The 16,601-nt window shown below is 37.7% G+C and overlaps 2 protein-coding genes across 3 annotated transcripts in view; one reads left to right on the top strand and one right to left on the bottom strand.

The window, feature by feature from the left end:
* emc1 (ER membrane protein complex subunit 1) overlaps positions 1 to 16,601 on the top strand; it is a 176,009-nt gene that overhangs the window by 9,258 nt on the left and 150,150 nt on the right.
* kcnab2b (potassium voltage-gated channel subfamily A regulatory beta subunit 2b) overlaps positions 1 to 16,601 on the bottom strand; it is a 67,006-nt gene that overhangs the window by 23,590 nt on the left and 26,815 nt on the right. Inside the window, exons 2-5 of one of the 2 annotated variants that reach the window (XM_060894774.1) lie at positions 12,261 to 12,470; positions 1,309 to 1,352; positions 1,159 to 1,196; positions 483 to 562 (exon numbers count right to left, since the gene is read on the bottom strand). In XM_060894774.1, the coding sequence (XP_060750757.1) occupies positions 483 to 562; positions 1,159 to 1,196; positions 1,309 to 1,352; positions 12,261 to 12,469 (371 nt within the window). In that variant the 5' untranslated portion in view covers position 12,470. The remainder of the gene's footprint in view (positions 1 to 482; positions 563 to 1,158; positions 1,197 to 1,308; positions 1,353 to 12,260; positions 12,471 to 16,601) is intronic. The other variant, XM_060894775.1, reaches the window with a different exon arrangement.

Below are 16,601 nucleotides of genomic sequence, written 5' to 3'. Positions count from 1 at the left end.
GGGGAGAACATGCAAACTCCACACACACAAGGCGGAGGCGGGAATCGAACCCCAACCCTGGAGGTGTGAGGCGAACGTGCTAACCACTAAGCCACCGTGCCCCCCCCGAAAAGCCCATATTTTTTTAAATTATATATTCAAATTAAATTATATATTATAAATGCAAGTTGTAAATCCATTTAAATACAATCTATCACTTACCAAATTATAGCAAATATGTCTCCAGAAACCATTATAGGGCTGCAATGAATTACATGGCTTAAAAAAATAATTAAACTTGCCTCAGATCCTTTCTTCAAAAAATAATTACATTCAGGGAAAAGATACTCTAGTGCAAAATATATAATGGCACATCTAACTAATGTGCTTATAAAAGCAAATCACTATTGTCAGTCACTGAAGACGACACAGTGCAGCTTGACTCCTGTTATAATTAAAGTATGTGAGCAGTGAATGATGAAGAAGATAAAGAAGGCACTCACTTGCCCGCAGCATACACCTCAGCTGTGTCAAACAGGTTGATCCCATTTTCATATGCCAGCGTCATTAACTGCTCTGCTACCTGGGAAGAGTGAGGATAAAAGAAAGAATAGATAAAATCCTGAGCAGAATGAAGAGAGATAACCATACAGAAAAACTTGATAGAACTGCATAATTAAAGCATTATGAAAAGAAATAAAATTTCAGTCCTTCAAGTCCATATTCACAAAAAGTTGAACGATGTGCACATGTAATGAAAAGTACTAAAACTTTGGGATATATTTTTTTGGATATTTCCTGTAAATGTCTACATGACATCATAATACATACACATACATAATAACTTGATTGTATGCATCGTAATATCTTGATTGTATGCTGTTTTGCTGATGACAGCAAAACTGAGGCTTAAATACTGTATAATTAAGTGTTTGGTTTGAACAGGGTGGTCTATACATTACGGAAATACAAACTTGTGCCAAGAAAGAGCTATACAAAATTAAAATGAGCAACCCAAAATATGAAAAGAGATTATTCTAATCATTTACTGTATATCCACTGTCCAGAAAGTCTTGTGCCTACAGTATGTACTGTATCACCACTAGGATTGATAACTTATGGATAACTTTCTCTATGCACATATGTAGTGTATAGAACATAACAATGATTACACAATACCTCATCTGTGATTTGACCTCCAAAAGTCACCCACGTGCCTGCAAACATTACACATAGTGTCAGAAGATGAAAACAAACCGTTTTCACTAAAATAAAATATTCAGCTACAGATCTTGGAAAGCCGTCATGAAACAGGTCTTTAACACTCACCTAGCCCTAGACATGACACCCGTAAACCAGACTTTCCAAGGTTTCTGAAAGAAGAAGGGACACCAGTCAATTCCTTCATATCTAATCACACCTACAATATTTTGATACACAATAGCAACGTTAATCATGAAGTAGAAGGAGCAAATTTTGAGTTTTGCTTCAGGGTCTTCAGCTGGATCTCAAGCTTGGGTTACTGAGTATATAGTATGCTTTGTGTGGCTTTCAGTTTCTCACAATAACATGTACAGTAGGTCTACTCTAAATTGACCAGAGGTATGAATGTTTGTGTGCTTAGTGCTCTCTGATTGACTGGTCTCTCATCCAGGGTGCAGTCTCACATCATGCCGAACATTCGATGGAAAATATCCGAATCCACTGCAACCTTGACCGCAATAAAATGGATACTGAAGAGGAATAAAAATGAATGATGCATGGTTTACAGTATGGTTAAAAACAATGTTTTACATATTACATAATATAGACTAATATGGTGATGTTTTTTGCATTAGGACACCTTCATTGAATTAAGACATTGTGAACCCCATTTATATTTCATTTTATAATGCTGGTGCACATTTTACACAGTAATCTGTAACCTGTGCTCAATGGCTTTGGTTGATTTCAGAACTGTTGTCTACTGTAAATAATATCTATACAGGTCAAGGATATTTTTCTTTTAAAAAATGTAGTTAAAGTCTAGGTTATACAAAATACTAGAGCTCATGGTCTTTACTAAATCTAGCCTGGATACAGTGCTCCATTTAAAAAAAAAAAAAAAAGAACAGCCAATCAGAGCTTCTGTTGACTCTTTTGTTCAGCAACCTCCAAGATTGTATGGAGCCAAGGTTGTATACAGTATCTTACAGATTACCATGTGACTACACTGCCAAGGGCACAGAAACAGCCACATAGTGCTTTATGACTAGTATTTTATTTGGTGTGCTCTACATAGAAGATAACCAATTTACAATTACTCTACACAGGCAGAAAGGCTGTCTCATTAAAAAAATAAATAATAGTAATAAATAAACTATAGAACATTTTAGACTAGGCAAAAAAACAACAACAGACATATACAAAAGAGATCTTTAAGAGCTATAATTTATGTAGAATTTTAAGATGTAATCAATAATAAATTGCACAACACTATGATGTAATACAGATGAAATGACATTAGTGAATGTGTGCACACTCGCACAAACCAGGTCTGAATTTATTACAAGGATGAGTGGCATACTCTACAAGTAAGAACAGCTTATCAACATAATCCAAATACTCAAGACCAAATAGAGCTATCTGATATTGACAAGACATTCATGTTTAGTAAACAGGCTGTTAGCAATGTCATCTCTTACTGGCTGTGAGAATGTCCTATTAAATCAAATTATCACTGAGTATGGGGGACTAGAAATCCAGTGATAAATTTTTAACTTCTTGATGAGATACAATTACTAGAAGGGAGAACTGTTGAAAAGCCCAGCTGCTCTATAGACTTAAACTGATGGGCATAGCCTGTTAACAATACTTTACAGAGCCTTGTGTTCACTTTATACACTTGATCTGATAAACCACAGAAACAATGGCTCCAATGAACAGTAGAAACAATGTCTCAGACTCACAATAACTTGTACTAGTTATCAGTAGTGGAGTCAGGTGGTTTTGACAGATTGCTTATTCATGGGCTAGGGTTTGGTAGCACACATTCTAAGCAGCGTAATGAATGACCATGCAAACATTTAGAATACTATGAAATTTCAGTGTTTCCTTTCTTTGGTTCAAGTTCACTCTATAATTGATGGCGCCATTATCCATACAGCGGCATCCACATACAGCACCCACTGACGGAGAGTGGTGTGTTTTTCAAGTAGGGAATACCGATGCCAGAAGACCTTGCCTGAAATTCTAGAGCGTTGAGAAGCACATCGACGCTCTCGTCCTCTTTAATTATGGAAGCTAGCAAATAGAGTATCAGTCTAAGCAGATCTGTTGGATCAGTTTCTTTTGCAGCAGTGCTGGGTAATATTAATTCAGAAATAAATAACACCCTGACTAATAAAAGTGTAGTGAATTCTGACATGCAATTAAAATGGACTATTTTCCAAGATGCTGGAGAAGAGGTTTCTTCTACAATGGGAGAAAACCTAGAGCTTACAAGACTAATGAGCTTGTCTTTAAATAATAAATAATGGTAACTTCTTCTCACCATAGAAAATGCACTTTCTAAAGTTAAGTCTCTGCAAATCTAAGAAAAACTGCACAAAATGATGTGAGTAAAAGAAAAGCCCCTAAAACCCATCTACAGTCTAAAATTGTAAGAAGTCTTTTCACATAATGGATGGAACAAAATATCTAGTACAGATGCAGTTTAGTAAGCATCATTTTTATTCTGCAAATGATGAGGAAGTACATTATGAGACTGGAATAATTATTTCCCTCATCGATCGAGGATATAACCAAATATCATGGGCTCATAGTTATGCAATATTAACCACACACACACACACACACACGTATACTGGTGTTTCAGATGGATGAACTAAATTGTGTTAATAACACATTACTAGATAACATAAATCAACTCTTCTATCACTGGAAGTCCATTAATGATCCAATGATTGATGTTCCACCATCTTCAATGTAATTAATGGTGCTTGCAAAGCAACATTATTACTATTGTGCCGGACAAAACCTTTGGCGCATAACTTGTCCCGCAGATTTTGTCCTAGACCCATGAATGAGGTGTCAAATCAACCGGCTCATTGAGGAGAGGTGTGCTATTACTTTTCTAAGCGGTCCAAGTACCGGTACTTCCGGTACCGGGTCTCAAATTGGCCTTTTTTCCCATAGACTCCCATTATAAATTTTGGAGGTTTATAACTTGGCAAGCTTTTGAACTATCTACACCAAACTCGGCCAGCTCCTTTAGGGTGATACTCTGAACAAACTTTTAAATTGGTGTACCGACTGGCCTTCCGGTTGTGCCGCGGCCCCGCCCCCAAAATATGCAAAGTCAAAAAACTTTTTACAACATGGACATGTGACATATCAAAACACTCAGAACAATGAGGGGAACTTCCTCACGTGTAATTTGATGAAGTCACGTGACGTCATGTGATTTCACGTGAAAATTCAAAATTTAGCACAACATGGACATGTGACATATCAAAACACTCAGCACAATGAGGGGAACTCCCTCACGAGTATTCAGATGACATCACATGCTCGTCTGCACTAGCCTCCGAGATTTTCCACGTGCATGCACCATTCACATGTTCTTCAGGAAATGTACGTTCTAGTTCCTACTACTGTTCTTCATTGCCAGACTACTTGTGCTTTGCCAAAAAAGCATGCACGTCCAGGGGATCATAGAAAATGGGGATCATCCAGAACAAAATGATTCATGCACACCTGAGGCACCTGATACACTGTCAGTAATCCTGTCAGTAGTCCTCTACAACCTGATGATAAACTAAATCCCCAGATTACCATGAACTACTAATATAAATAAACACAAATCATAAATGAGCACAAAGCCTGGAAATAGCCATGAAGTCTCTGAGCCACATGCCACAATTGACTGATAATAAATAATAACGCAAACAGTGTTCACTGTCTGAGCAAAAGACCAGCACTGGGAAAATGGCTGTGCAATTTGAAAATACGGACATTGTGTCTGGACAGACTTTTAACATGACTGATATAGTCATACTGTTTCTCACTACTACTATAATGTGATCCATTATAAATATTGATCCACAACATGTATGATCAATATTTCACTAAGACTCAAATGCCCTCCTGCATTCTTGCTTCATCCATTAGCCTTGACTATACAGCTCACTGGTGTAATGTAATAAACTTGTTAAAACCATTTTAAAGATCCATTAAGACATAGGTGTTTAAACATTATCCCTACCACTTAAATATTCCAGTGTTCTGAGAGCCAGAGCTACTCATGTGCATTAAGTGAGCTGTGTCTAATCTTTTGTACTTACAAAGGGAACTGATTTGCATAATTATAAATAACTGATGTTATCATTTACACTGGCTGGGATTTCATTCATTGAAGCCTGGCGCTTCATTTAGGTGCTGTAAGAAATTACAGATTGTATGCACCCAGATTCCACTCCAAGATACACGGCGGAAAGAGCTCATTCCTAAAAAGGCTTAACTATCATAAGGTGTACGTGACCATGATTAACATTTAAAGACATCTGTCTAGATAACAATGTGTGACCCAATCATTTGGGAGACATTCAGTTCTTACGCTCAATACACATTCAAAGCAAAACCTCATTTAAACTACAAAGAGGAAAAACTGTATAAAATGCTTGAGCAGGATTTGTCCAGTGTTCTTCTTGACTCTGATGAACCCAAAGTACATGTATTTTGTCACTGCTACGTTGGAATAAACTTCTTCTTCTTCACTGAGATCTTCACCCTCATTGTTTTATTTTCTTATAGGGCTTTATGGCTTCATAATTCTTAAGATAACCTTTCTTTACACAAGGCTGGACTTCTACCTGACTATCACCTCAGCATCAAAGGTATCTTTCACAATACAGAGGCTGTACTAGCAGCAATGTCATCTACCCAACATTGTTGGCTCACTTTCAAAAAGTCTTGGTAGGAACTATCAGTCTGTCATCCAAAGCTGACATCATCTCAGCTTTAGTTTCCCTTCTTTCTATCTACGTTCTGGCACTGACTGAGACCTGGAAATGAACCCAGATCACTTAGGAGAATTCAGAAATACCAGCTGCTTTGTCTCATACACTACATGAAACTGGAAGTGGTAGAGGAAATTTTATAGAAGAGCTGAACATATTCCTCAATCTCCACAGTTCTACTGATACCTCTTTCACTTACTTTACTTGGAGTTTTGCCTTAACCTTGAACTGCCCTTGTGGAACACATGTGAGGAACAGTTCATGATGACAACCATAAGATCCTAGCCAGTACTGCTCTAAACTTCACATCAACAAAGATTCTTTTAGAGTGGCATAAAAACAAATGTACAGTTTTGGCTGTAAAGGATTCTTATATCCGTGGAACGACGAAACCAAGGCAGCCGTCTTCAACATTCTGTAGAATTCCCAGGAGAAAAGCGTCTATGCACTAGATTCCTAAACGTCATGCTATGATCACAAGAACCTAATATCCAAGAGTAGCAGCACTATTATCATCATTGTCACAAGACATGGAATTATTGACAGCATGGTGGATTGTTTCTTACCTGGAATGGAGGGTTGGGGATCAACATCAACTCCATACAAGCTATGCACTTTTCTTCCGGTGCTTGTTTCTTTTCTGGGTTTGTATTTTGTTGTTGTTGTTGTTTTTACATTATAGATGCTTTCAAACCCTTGCATATTTTTTCATATCTTTGCTTTGCTGGCAATACTCTGTTTTTTTTTGCAGAGATCTCAACCATAGTATTCAGAGGCAACTAAATCATTGCTGGCAACTAAATTCTAGCACAATACTGTATTTCCTTGGATATTCATCCTTAAGTAAAGACCTTGCAATATTTCAGCTCACACCATCTGTCATAGAAAATTGCAAGTTCCACACAACTATCCTTCTTGTTAACATGACTGGCCATTTCACACCACAGCAGCCATGTGGGTGCTTTCTCAGTCCTTTGTCATCCCTAGATAACCTGTCTTCTTGCAGATCTTCTCCTACATGCTATCCAACTTTGTAGCTAATCTACAATTCAGCTGCATGACTACTTAGGTTTTCACACAACACACCTTTGCTTTGTTTCATCTTCTGGTCTCTGGAAGTTGTCCACATCAGATTTAAAACACTTGCCTACAAAGTCAAAAATGGACCAGCTCCCACCTATCTGAACACACTTATCAAACACTACTATGTACAATGTTCCAATACCAGGAAGACATACATCAATCCTCTTTTTGTATTCACACCCAGGTGGTGAAATGAACAACTTCTGTCCTTCTGAACAGCTGAGTCACTGGCTCTCTTAAATTGAAGTCTGAAGATCTACATCTTCACTAAGCACTAAGTCTGTTCTAAAAGTGTTTTACGTTGATAAGTATACTTAGACACTTATTGTACATATTGTACTAATATGACGATATGGTTTTGATGGAGATTATAAAGCACTTCTGTAACTTGCTCTGGATAAGAGCATCTGCCAAATCTGCAAACGTACATATGCTCTACCAGTACACTCAAACCTTATGATAACTATATAATTTATTATTCATAATGGAGCTGCGTATATTGTAGGAGTAATACTTTCATGGAGGATTTGTTCCAGATTAAAACGCAATAAGGCCGTGGTGTCTGATGGAACAGAAAACAAGCAGGCAATCATTTCTTTCCTCAAGACTGGTCCTAGTGACAGCTGGTAGATGTCTTAATTAAGTCCCAGCATGCAAACACACAAAACCCATCAGCACTGCAGACGGCTAAACACTGTCAGCCAAGTTCAGATGGAAAACATACTGGCATACTTAGAATCTAAGACTGGGATCGCTCAACACTAAATCAATCAGCACTACACGCCCAGGAAGCTAATAGGTCTTTGAGAGTGAACAAATCTAATATTTAAACTGAAAGTTCAAAAACAGGTCTGGTCTTATACAGATATTGGCAATATACTGTAGCTGTGTGCCTACGTATGGTAATACGTATTCTATTCCTGGATGTACAGAAGAAGAAGTACCATTTGTAAATACAGGGACAGAGGGAGGTGCTAAGGGAGCATCAAATGTTTTTGTTTGTTTTTTATTTTCTTGCTTCATGCTTATAACATATCAATACAAAACAGTAAAAAAGCTTGCTCTCATTTTCTGATTCTCAGTGTTACACACTGCTTTACACAAGTACTGCACACTATGGGAAGAGAGAGTAAAAACATAACGGTCTGACAAAAAGTCTGCCATCAACTTATGAGAATGTCCTCCATATCACACCCCCTCCTACAATTCCCACTAAACTATGCAACATGTCCTACAGACCCTTACCACTGGTGCATAATTTAAATATATTGATAATAAGCAAGCCAGAGGTGACTATAGAAAAGAAACTCCCTGGGACAACATGAGGAAGAAACCTTGAGAGGAACCAGACTCCAAAGGGAACCTATACTCATCTGGTTGATTATAAATAATTTCTTGTCTATAACCGTATACTTTATACGGTCAAAAAGTGATAATGAGAGTCTTTTGCTGAATTTGTTATAATTTTACCCATTTATATCAAACTGAAATTATTAACTGTTCAAACTGATTGTTTGAAATTGCAGCCCAAAGGCTGTTGCAAAGCAGCCTTGCCATCCACAGCCATCCTTATAGTTTCTATATGTCACTATCCACAGTAATCTACGGTGATTATCTTTAAGCTATCTGTTTGGGGCCATCTTTAGCAGCAGTAAGGTGATGAAAACTCCAAAAAGAAGTAGGGCACAAGGGTGGTTCAGACTAGGCAACTACTATAATATGCCACCCCTGGAAGTGTCTAACCTCCTTTTTAGTCTAGGTACATTGGAGGGCCACAAATGCTCTGGTGTAATCTCAGACAATCTAGCCTATTTCAGGAAATTCAGGACCACCAACACATGCTGCATATATCACAGACAATCATTACTTTCAGTGATTTTATAATCTAAATAGGTGTAGCAGAGTCACAGAATCTGGACCGTGGGCTTATGCTTGAACAAAAAAAATAAATAAAAATTGGTGACAATTTGGTGAACTGGGTATAAAGTTTTTTCTTTGAACTTACGTACGTAACCACTAACGGTATTTAGTGCTAAAACCATAACAGTATTCCAAAAAAGAATTGGATTTTAAACTGAAACAGCTATTGATGAGATACAGTATGCTGCCCGGCTCCATTCATCCATCCATCCATTTTCTACCGCTTATCCGGGGCCGGGTCGCGGGGGCAGCAGTCTAAGCAGGGACGCCCAGACTTAACTCTCCCCAGACACTTCCTCCTCGGAATACCGAGGCGTTCCCAGGCCAGCCGAGAGACATAGTCCCTCCAGCGTGTCCTAGGTCTTCCCCGGGGCCTCCTCCCGGTTGGACATGCCCGGAACACCTCCCCAGGGAGGCGTCCAGGAGGCATCCAAGTTTTTATTCATGTGAATGAACCAAGTGGTTCAAGAGAAATTGGGAAAAATCCACACAGAACAGCACATACAGTACAACCTCAATGATTCCTGTGGAAAAAAACATCTTGACAAGGCAAATCTCTACAGATAGCACCAGGAAGAGACAATTGCAAAGACATATGTGGCCATGTAGAATCTGCAGTAATGTATATATTCTGTTCTCACTTGCTCCAACCCAATAAATCTGTAGCCAATCATGCTTGGCACAACTGCCTCCTTACATGTTCCTATTTGTAAGTAAGTGTGACAGAATTCCCCAGTGATTTTCTGTTTCAGTGATTGCTCTAAATAAATTACTCCTGGTATTCTGTAAGAGGTTTGATTCCACTCACTCCAGTTGTGATATTCAGCTTAAACATTTTTAAATATGTTCAGGTTTAACAATATAAATCTCCAACTAGTGGCGTGGTAGGTGTAGCTAACCGATTCTTTTTAGCTGACAATCTTAAGCAATATTCTCCAAGAGCCCTTCTTTGGGGTGTACTGGGTCAAAAACAGCACTGCATCTGCTCCATATAACAGAGTGTCATCTAGCACAGCAGTTCAATATCAGAATTGATCTGGTTTAAAAAGACATTTAAAACCACTCTAGTTTAATAAAAAAAATAAATATATTGTTTTACTGTACCTGATCCTAAGTTGGTGTTAGTCCAGCAGTTTGTTTTACATATTGTTGTTCATAAACAGCCGATCTACACTGACTCAGAAAGTTTGAACACAAACAGGATACTTGATCCAGTTCATAGTAATAATTCTGAATAAAAGCTTAATTTACTAATATATACTGTATATATTTCTAACCAGCTATTGTTATTCTTATTTTAGCTTTCTTCATTTTCTATATTACAAGTTCACATGCCTTAGGCCTTAAAGCTTACAGAAAATAAGAAATACTAAAAACAAACCTACACTCAAGATTAAATTAGCTTAATTAATGAATCATATGCATTCAGTTCAAGTGAACCTTAATCTTTCTTTCCGCAAGTACTTAGCAAAATAATAGCAAATTTAACTTACTTAAAATTTAATATAATATAAAAAATATAACATTAATTAGTTTAATACAGACTGTAAAGCATTTAGGTAATTCTAATAATTAGTTTTTAAGTGTAAAATTCATATACAATTTTTGATGTTCTGGAAAGGTCTGATATTTTCACTGCCTGATTTCTCTCTCTTTCTGCCCCAGCATTTGAAAATGATCGATTTGTGTCATACAAACTATGAGGGGCTTCTTTATTGACAGCATGAATCTATCTTCATTGCTGACCAAGCAGAACTGAACTAAACTTTGTTATTTAAGAATCAGAAAAAACCTACAGACATTTTACACATTTCTATGATTAATTCTTTGCTCTCTGCATAGTATCTACTTGCACAATTTGTTTCCTAGTTCCACTTTCTTTCATCCCTTCTCTTCTATCTCCACACTTGCAGATAGATGTGAGAGGTAAAGAAGCAAGGGGGCTTCTCATCATTAATTTATTCATTCCACAGTGGGGAAGAGGGAGCATTGCAGAGCACACTTGTTTGCCTGGATGTTCACAGACACACACCAATCAGAAAGAGAGTGTGGGAGGGGGAGCTTCCGCAGGGCGTACTTTCAAATCACACTGCCAATTTAAGATGGAGCACCGTGACTTTATCCCCAAGAGGGATCTCATTTGAAACTGAAACAGGCTTTGATCAAATATGCTACAGTACCTGCTCTACCCATACACGTTTTTATGCATATGAATGAAAGCCAGTTAGATGAATGTGCAAACAGTGGCATTGAGAGCTCTATGTTCATGTTAGCAATGCAAAGACATGTATTCTATTTTTCTTACACTCCTCTGTCATTTAATACAACGCATCTGATCTGATTTCACAATCTCTTCAGTCACTTATAATAAAAATAACGCTAAATAAATATCTATAAGTAACAATATCATATTTTTAAAAATACATTACAATGGTGACAACAGATATGTTGTGCAAGATAAATGGACATGGCGATTTAAAAGCAGAAGGATGGGTGAAAAACCTCAAGAAATATTAGTGTATAATAAGATTTCATTTGAATGTTAAATACATTGCAGTATGTCATGGAAACTTAAAACAGTAATTCTTATGAGCTAAAATGTTACGACTGGAGAAAATACAACCTTATTCAATGCAATGATATGTTAAATGAATCACTTTAAAAGTTTGTAACTATGGAGGGATCAATTAGACGTGAAAGTGTGGAAGACAAAGGCCTTTTGGAATAGGAGTAAAGGTTGATAATGCTTTTCAGAGAAAAGACTGGTGTTCGGTTACAGATTAGGTTAATATAAAGGTAAGATATAGTGTATATTATACTACGTTCTTACAAAGTGCATTTAATGTGCTATTAGACAAAGAACAGGATGGAAGTATGAGTGAGGATTAGATTTACTTTGAGAATGGCAAGGTGTACATCTATTTTAAATCCGTCGAATGCAGTAGGAGATTTATTAAATTAGCATACCATTAAATGTTTCTTTCATCTTGCCGAGCCTTGTGAGATTTTCATAATATACTTTTCAAATATTATTATATGAGTGGGTGCAGTTTGTTGTTTTTTGGTTTTGTATTGGTTTAGCTTTCATCTGACAGGCAAGAAACCCAAGCATTTATTTCATAGAATTTTCCGTAAATAATTAAATTCAAACTACACTCATTACACAAAAAAAAAAACATTCTCAATCAAAGGTACTCAATCAGCATCTGTCAGACATAACACCCTGTACTTCCTCTCAGTTTAGACAAATACATCTCAACTGCATGTGATTCCTCTTACCTATACTTCATGCCATTCCGGATGCAATGCTCACTGGATGAAGGCAGGTTCTGCACAGAGAGCTGCCCCAGGCTGCGTGCCACCATTGCCACAGTGCGAAACTTATTCTTGGTGCCCAGGCTGGGGCTACCGGCATTCTGCCGATTCAGCCGGTCCTCAGTACTACGGCTTACAGCCCGGTGGTCCGTACACACAAAAGAGACCTGCATGCTGCTGGTAAAATACAATGGGCAGGCTTAATGAAGTCAGGGGAAGCTTAAGACATCCAGAAATGTCCTCAAGGCAGGAACTAAGGGGTTTTCCCCTTTTTTAAATGAAGTATTGTGTCCTCAGGTAATTCCCGTCCTTTTCAACCTAGAAGCTGACAGAAGCAGTTGCAGAGATTTTAGATGGATAGAATGACTCTCCTGTAGGCACACATGACCTAGTGCTCTCCACAGAAGATCAGCATTGGCTGCAAGAAATGTCACAATGTGTGCATGAGGGAGCGCCTCTGAGCATGTGCTGGAGACTGATCACATCGGAAGAAACTCCTCATCCTACCACGTCACGCTCCAACTCTCCACGCTCCACTAAGCTCTCGCTACAAAGTCAGGGTACTCTGATCCTCTCTGTTCAGCTCTTTTCTACGCTCTACTCCCACTCTCCCCAGTGGATCATGTGCTCTTTTTCCCACTCTCTCTTCCACTCTTATTTCCAGGCACACTGCTTATTTCTCACGGTTTCCTGATCCGTAATATATGTTGAGTGAGCTAGAGAAAAAAAAAGTCCATGAGAGCAGATGGATAGAAACGGCAAGAGAGTGGGAAGGAGTGACCTTCAGCTATTCTTTGAGATCTGCTTGCATTTGCTATTCCACCCTGCCGATACATGACAGAAAGACTGCGACAGCCAGAGAGGAAACACACACACATACACACACACACACACACGTGCCAGCAGGCATGACAGCACAACGATTAAGTATAGTGTAAAGAGGCAGAAGCAGCAGTCATACTCTGTTATTATAGAGAATTTGTTTTAGTAATTTATTGTTTGAATGTTTTTCATTTTAGTAGAAAATATTAATAATCATGCTGGGTATCTATGTGTCGGAAATGAAAAGAATTTTGAATTAAAACACTTATTATTATGATCACAAACTGTTACACATCAAACCTGTTCATGCACAGTAACTTTATAAATAGCAAATAAAATATTCACAGATTAAATATTCTGCTACATGTCATAAAGAATTGGGTTGTGACAAGTTGTGTGTTTGCAAACTAACAGAGCAAAGTTTGATTTAACATCTATAATTCTGATGTGGTTCTGTATTTCCCAATATCCATATTCAGCATTGCACAAAGAATGGTATAAATGCCAGCATGAACTCAGCTGGCTTTGAGGGTACAGTGTGTTGTGTTCTTTCGATAAAACATGGACTTTTATGGCATCCAGACACAACAGACCATAATTCAGTGAGAAAAAACAGGACAGGGCCGTGCCTCCTAAATTTAGCAGCAATCCATTCAACCAAGGAACACAAAATGAAGGAAAGTGTAGCTGGGAAACTATAATCTATAAAAACTGTAAGAATTCTGAATGTGTTTGTAGTTTACATCTTTTTATGTATTTATTTTCATTATTATATAATTAGGTATATAGCTGTATACGAGTATGCCTACAACTGAAGTTTTAGAAAACATGTACACTTTAAAGAGTTTAAAAAGTGATGTAATTATTTACACAAATCAAGATGTGTGTATTTTTAAAACAAGGATTAGACAGTTTGCATGGCCACACTGCTCCAATTCTTCTTACAGTATTGCTATGAGTATATAAAGGGTTGGACAGAGTACTCTGAATAGCTCTCGATGGATATATACTTAAATGCATTCAGGAATATATATATCTTCAAAGAATAGTCAGTGTGAATGTGCTGGAAATGTGAGAAAGCAGACATTCACTGGTTGTCCTTCCATGGATCACTTTTAGTAGGAACTAACCACTGCAAGAGAACACCTAATAAGTGATGCTCAGTAGCTCAGATCCTTAAGCTTCGACATTTTTCTGGTTTCCAACAGATCATCTTCAAGAACCGACTGATTACTTGCTGCCTAATATATCCCACCCATTGACGGGTGCTACTGTAACAACATAATCTGTATTATTTATTTCACCTGCCAGTGGTTATAATGTTATGCTGATTAGTATATATGTGCACTGTACTGTATAACACAGTACAAAATAGGTGATAATGATGACATAATGTAATTGTGTGACAGAAGAGTGTCATAAAGAATCAAAGTAAAGGTGTAAAAGACAGTAGTGAGGCCAGCTATGCTGTTTAGGTTAGAGACTGTGGCAGTGAGGAAAAGACATGAGGCAGAGATGGAGGTAGCAGAAATGAGGATGTTGTCTTTAGGAGTGACGAGGATGGACAGGAGCACATTAGAGGGACAGCTCAGATTGGCTGTTTTGGGGACAATGTCAGAGAGGCTAGATTGAGATGTTTTAGACATTTACTGTACAGAGGAGGGAGATGGTTATATTGTTAGAAGGATGTTAGAGATGGAGCTGCCAGGTAAGAGGTCAGAGGAAGGCTGAAGGGGAGATATATGGATGTGTTGAAAGAGGACATGAAGGACATTTGTGAGAGCAAAGGAAGAAAAGGATAGAGCTAAAGGTAGGTAGAAACTGATCATTCGCTGTGGTGACCGCTAACAGGAAAAGCCTAAAGGTGACACAATGATCATATAATTGCACACTAAATAATACAGAAATGTTAACAGTTTTGTTCTTAAATTGTTACAACTCTTGGAAGTATAACAGCTTTATGCATAGAATACAGTATATCACATTATAAATGTATGTTTAAAAAATGCATTATTTATATAAGATATATAAAATTGTTAGAAAGTATATAAAAGGATGAACTAAATTGCCAGAAGTGAAACACCAAATGGAAAGCAAAGAATGCTATAAAAATGATTTCACACTTGATTGAATCATCTCTTATACCATTCTCTATGGGCAGCAGTAGCACCATGGATGTAAATGTATGTGTCTCGTATGTGCTCAGATGCTCTGACACGTGAAATGATAACTACTGTTAGTCAGACTGTAGCACCCACAGTTCCTGCTGTCATAGAGGATATATAGAGGATTCTAATAACACTAGTGCTCTGTGCTGCACCTCTTCAATTTTGAGGATTAGAGCGATATGATTCTGCAGTCCTAGATGAAAGAGAATGGGGTTTCTGTGTGGCATTTTGGCAGCAAGAGGAGTAGGGCAACAAAGGTAGAGATCTTAAACAACATGAAGGTTGAACTAACTTGATATTTGGACACATTTACTCAACCTTGATTTTACTTTTCTTTTCAAATCCTATTTAGAAAGTAAGTGTTACTGTGTGTATTGAGAATGCATTCTATGTTTGAAATGATGACTAAAGCTATAATTTGTGATGTAGATTGTCCGACGTCCTCGCTCAGATATGTCAGTCTAATACTGTACATACAATTTTCATTCCCTGCATTTAGTGCCCTTATCCAGGATCGTTGTATTATTACAGTACGCTACTACAAATTGTTCTAGGAATACCATGAAGGTAAAACCATGTTAGAGAGAAGTTTGGTTGAGTTAGCAGAGCAAGAAAAACAGTAACCAATTTGGATTTCTTTTAATTAGTCTGGAGGTATGTCTTCAGTCTTATTTTGAAGATTATTATTAAGTTCACTGGGGTCTAGTACAGAGAAGTCTTATAGAAGGTCTTACTTTTAGCTTGAGGGATCAAAGGGGATGTGATGCAGAGTGGGTTTGATATATGCCATTGGGTAGTTGGAGCAAGTCTCTTTTTGTCTTTGGGGACATGCATTAATGCTTAAAATCTGAAGCTGGCAGCTGCAGAAAGTCAGTGGTGGAAACTCTGCAATGGAGTGATGTTGATGGACTTGGGGAAGTTAAAAACAACTCATGTAGCTGTATTCTGGAACGGTTGCAGAGGTTGAATAGAATGCAGAGGAAGACCTTCTATGAAAAAGAAATTCTATGAGACCCTTAATCTCTAAATGACAAGGGACTGAACAAGCACCTTTGTGAGCTGGTCTAAAACCAGATGCTCATGACGTAAAGGAGAAACAAGCATGACCAAGTCAAGCAACCAATACGAGGAGCAAACTCAGCAAAGGAATAGACAAATGCTACCATGCACAATATGCACACTTTATAGATTACAGGATTAAAAAATGTCCACATCTGTTCTATATGAGTCACGAGCCTGGAAATGCACATGATATAAATGCCTGGGGGTTGCAGCATCTCTAGATGTTGTACAATTTTATCTTACTTTGCAAAAT

Source organism: Tachysurus vachellii, chromosome 19 (genome assembly GCF_030014155.1).
Source record: "Tachysurus vachellii isolate PV-2020 chromosome 19, HZAU_Pvac_v1, whole genome shotgun sequence".
Lineage (NCBI taxonomy): Eukaryota > Metazoa > Chordata > Actinopteri > Siluriformes > Bagridae > Tachysurus > Tachysurus vachellii.
Note: the sequence above shows the minus strand (reverse complement) of the source record. Positions and strands in the feature narration are given on the sequence as shown.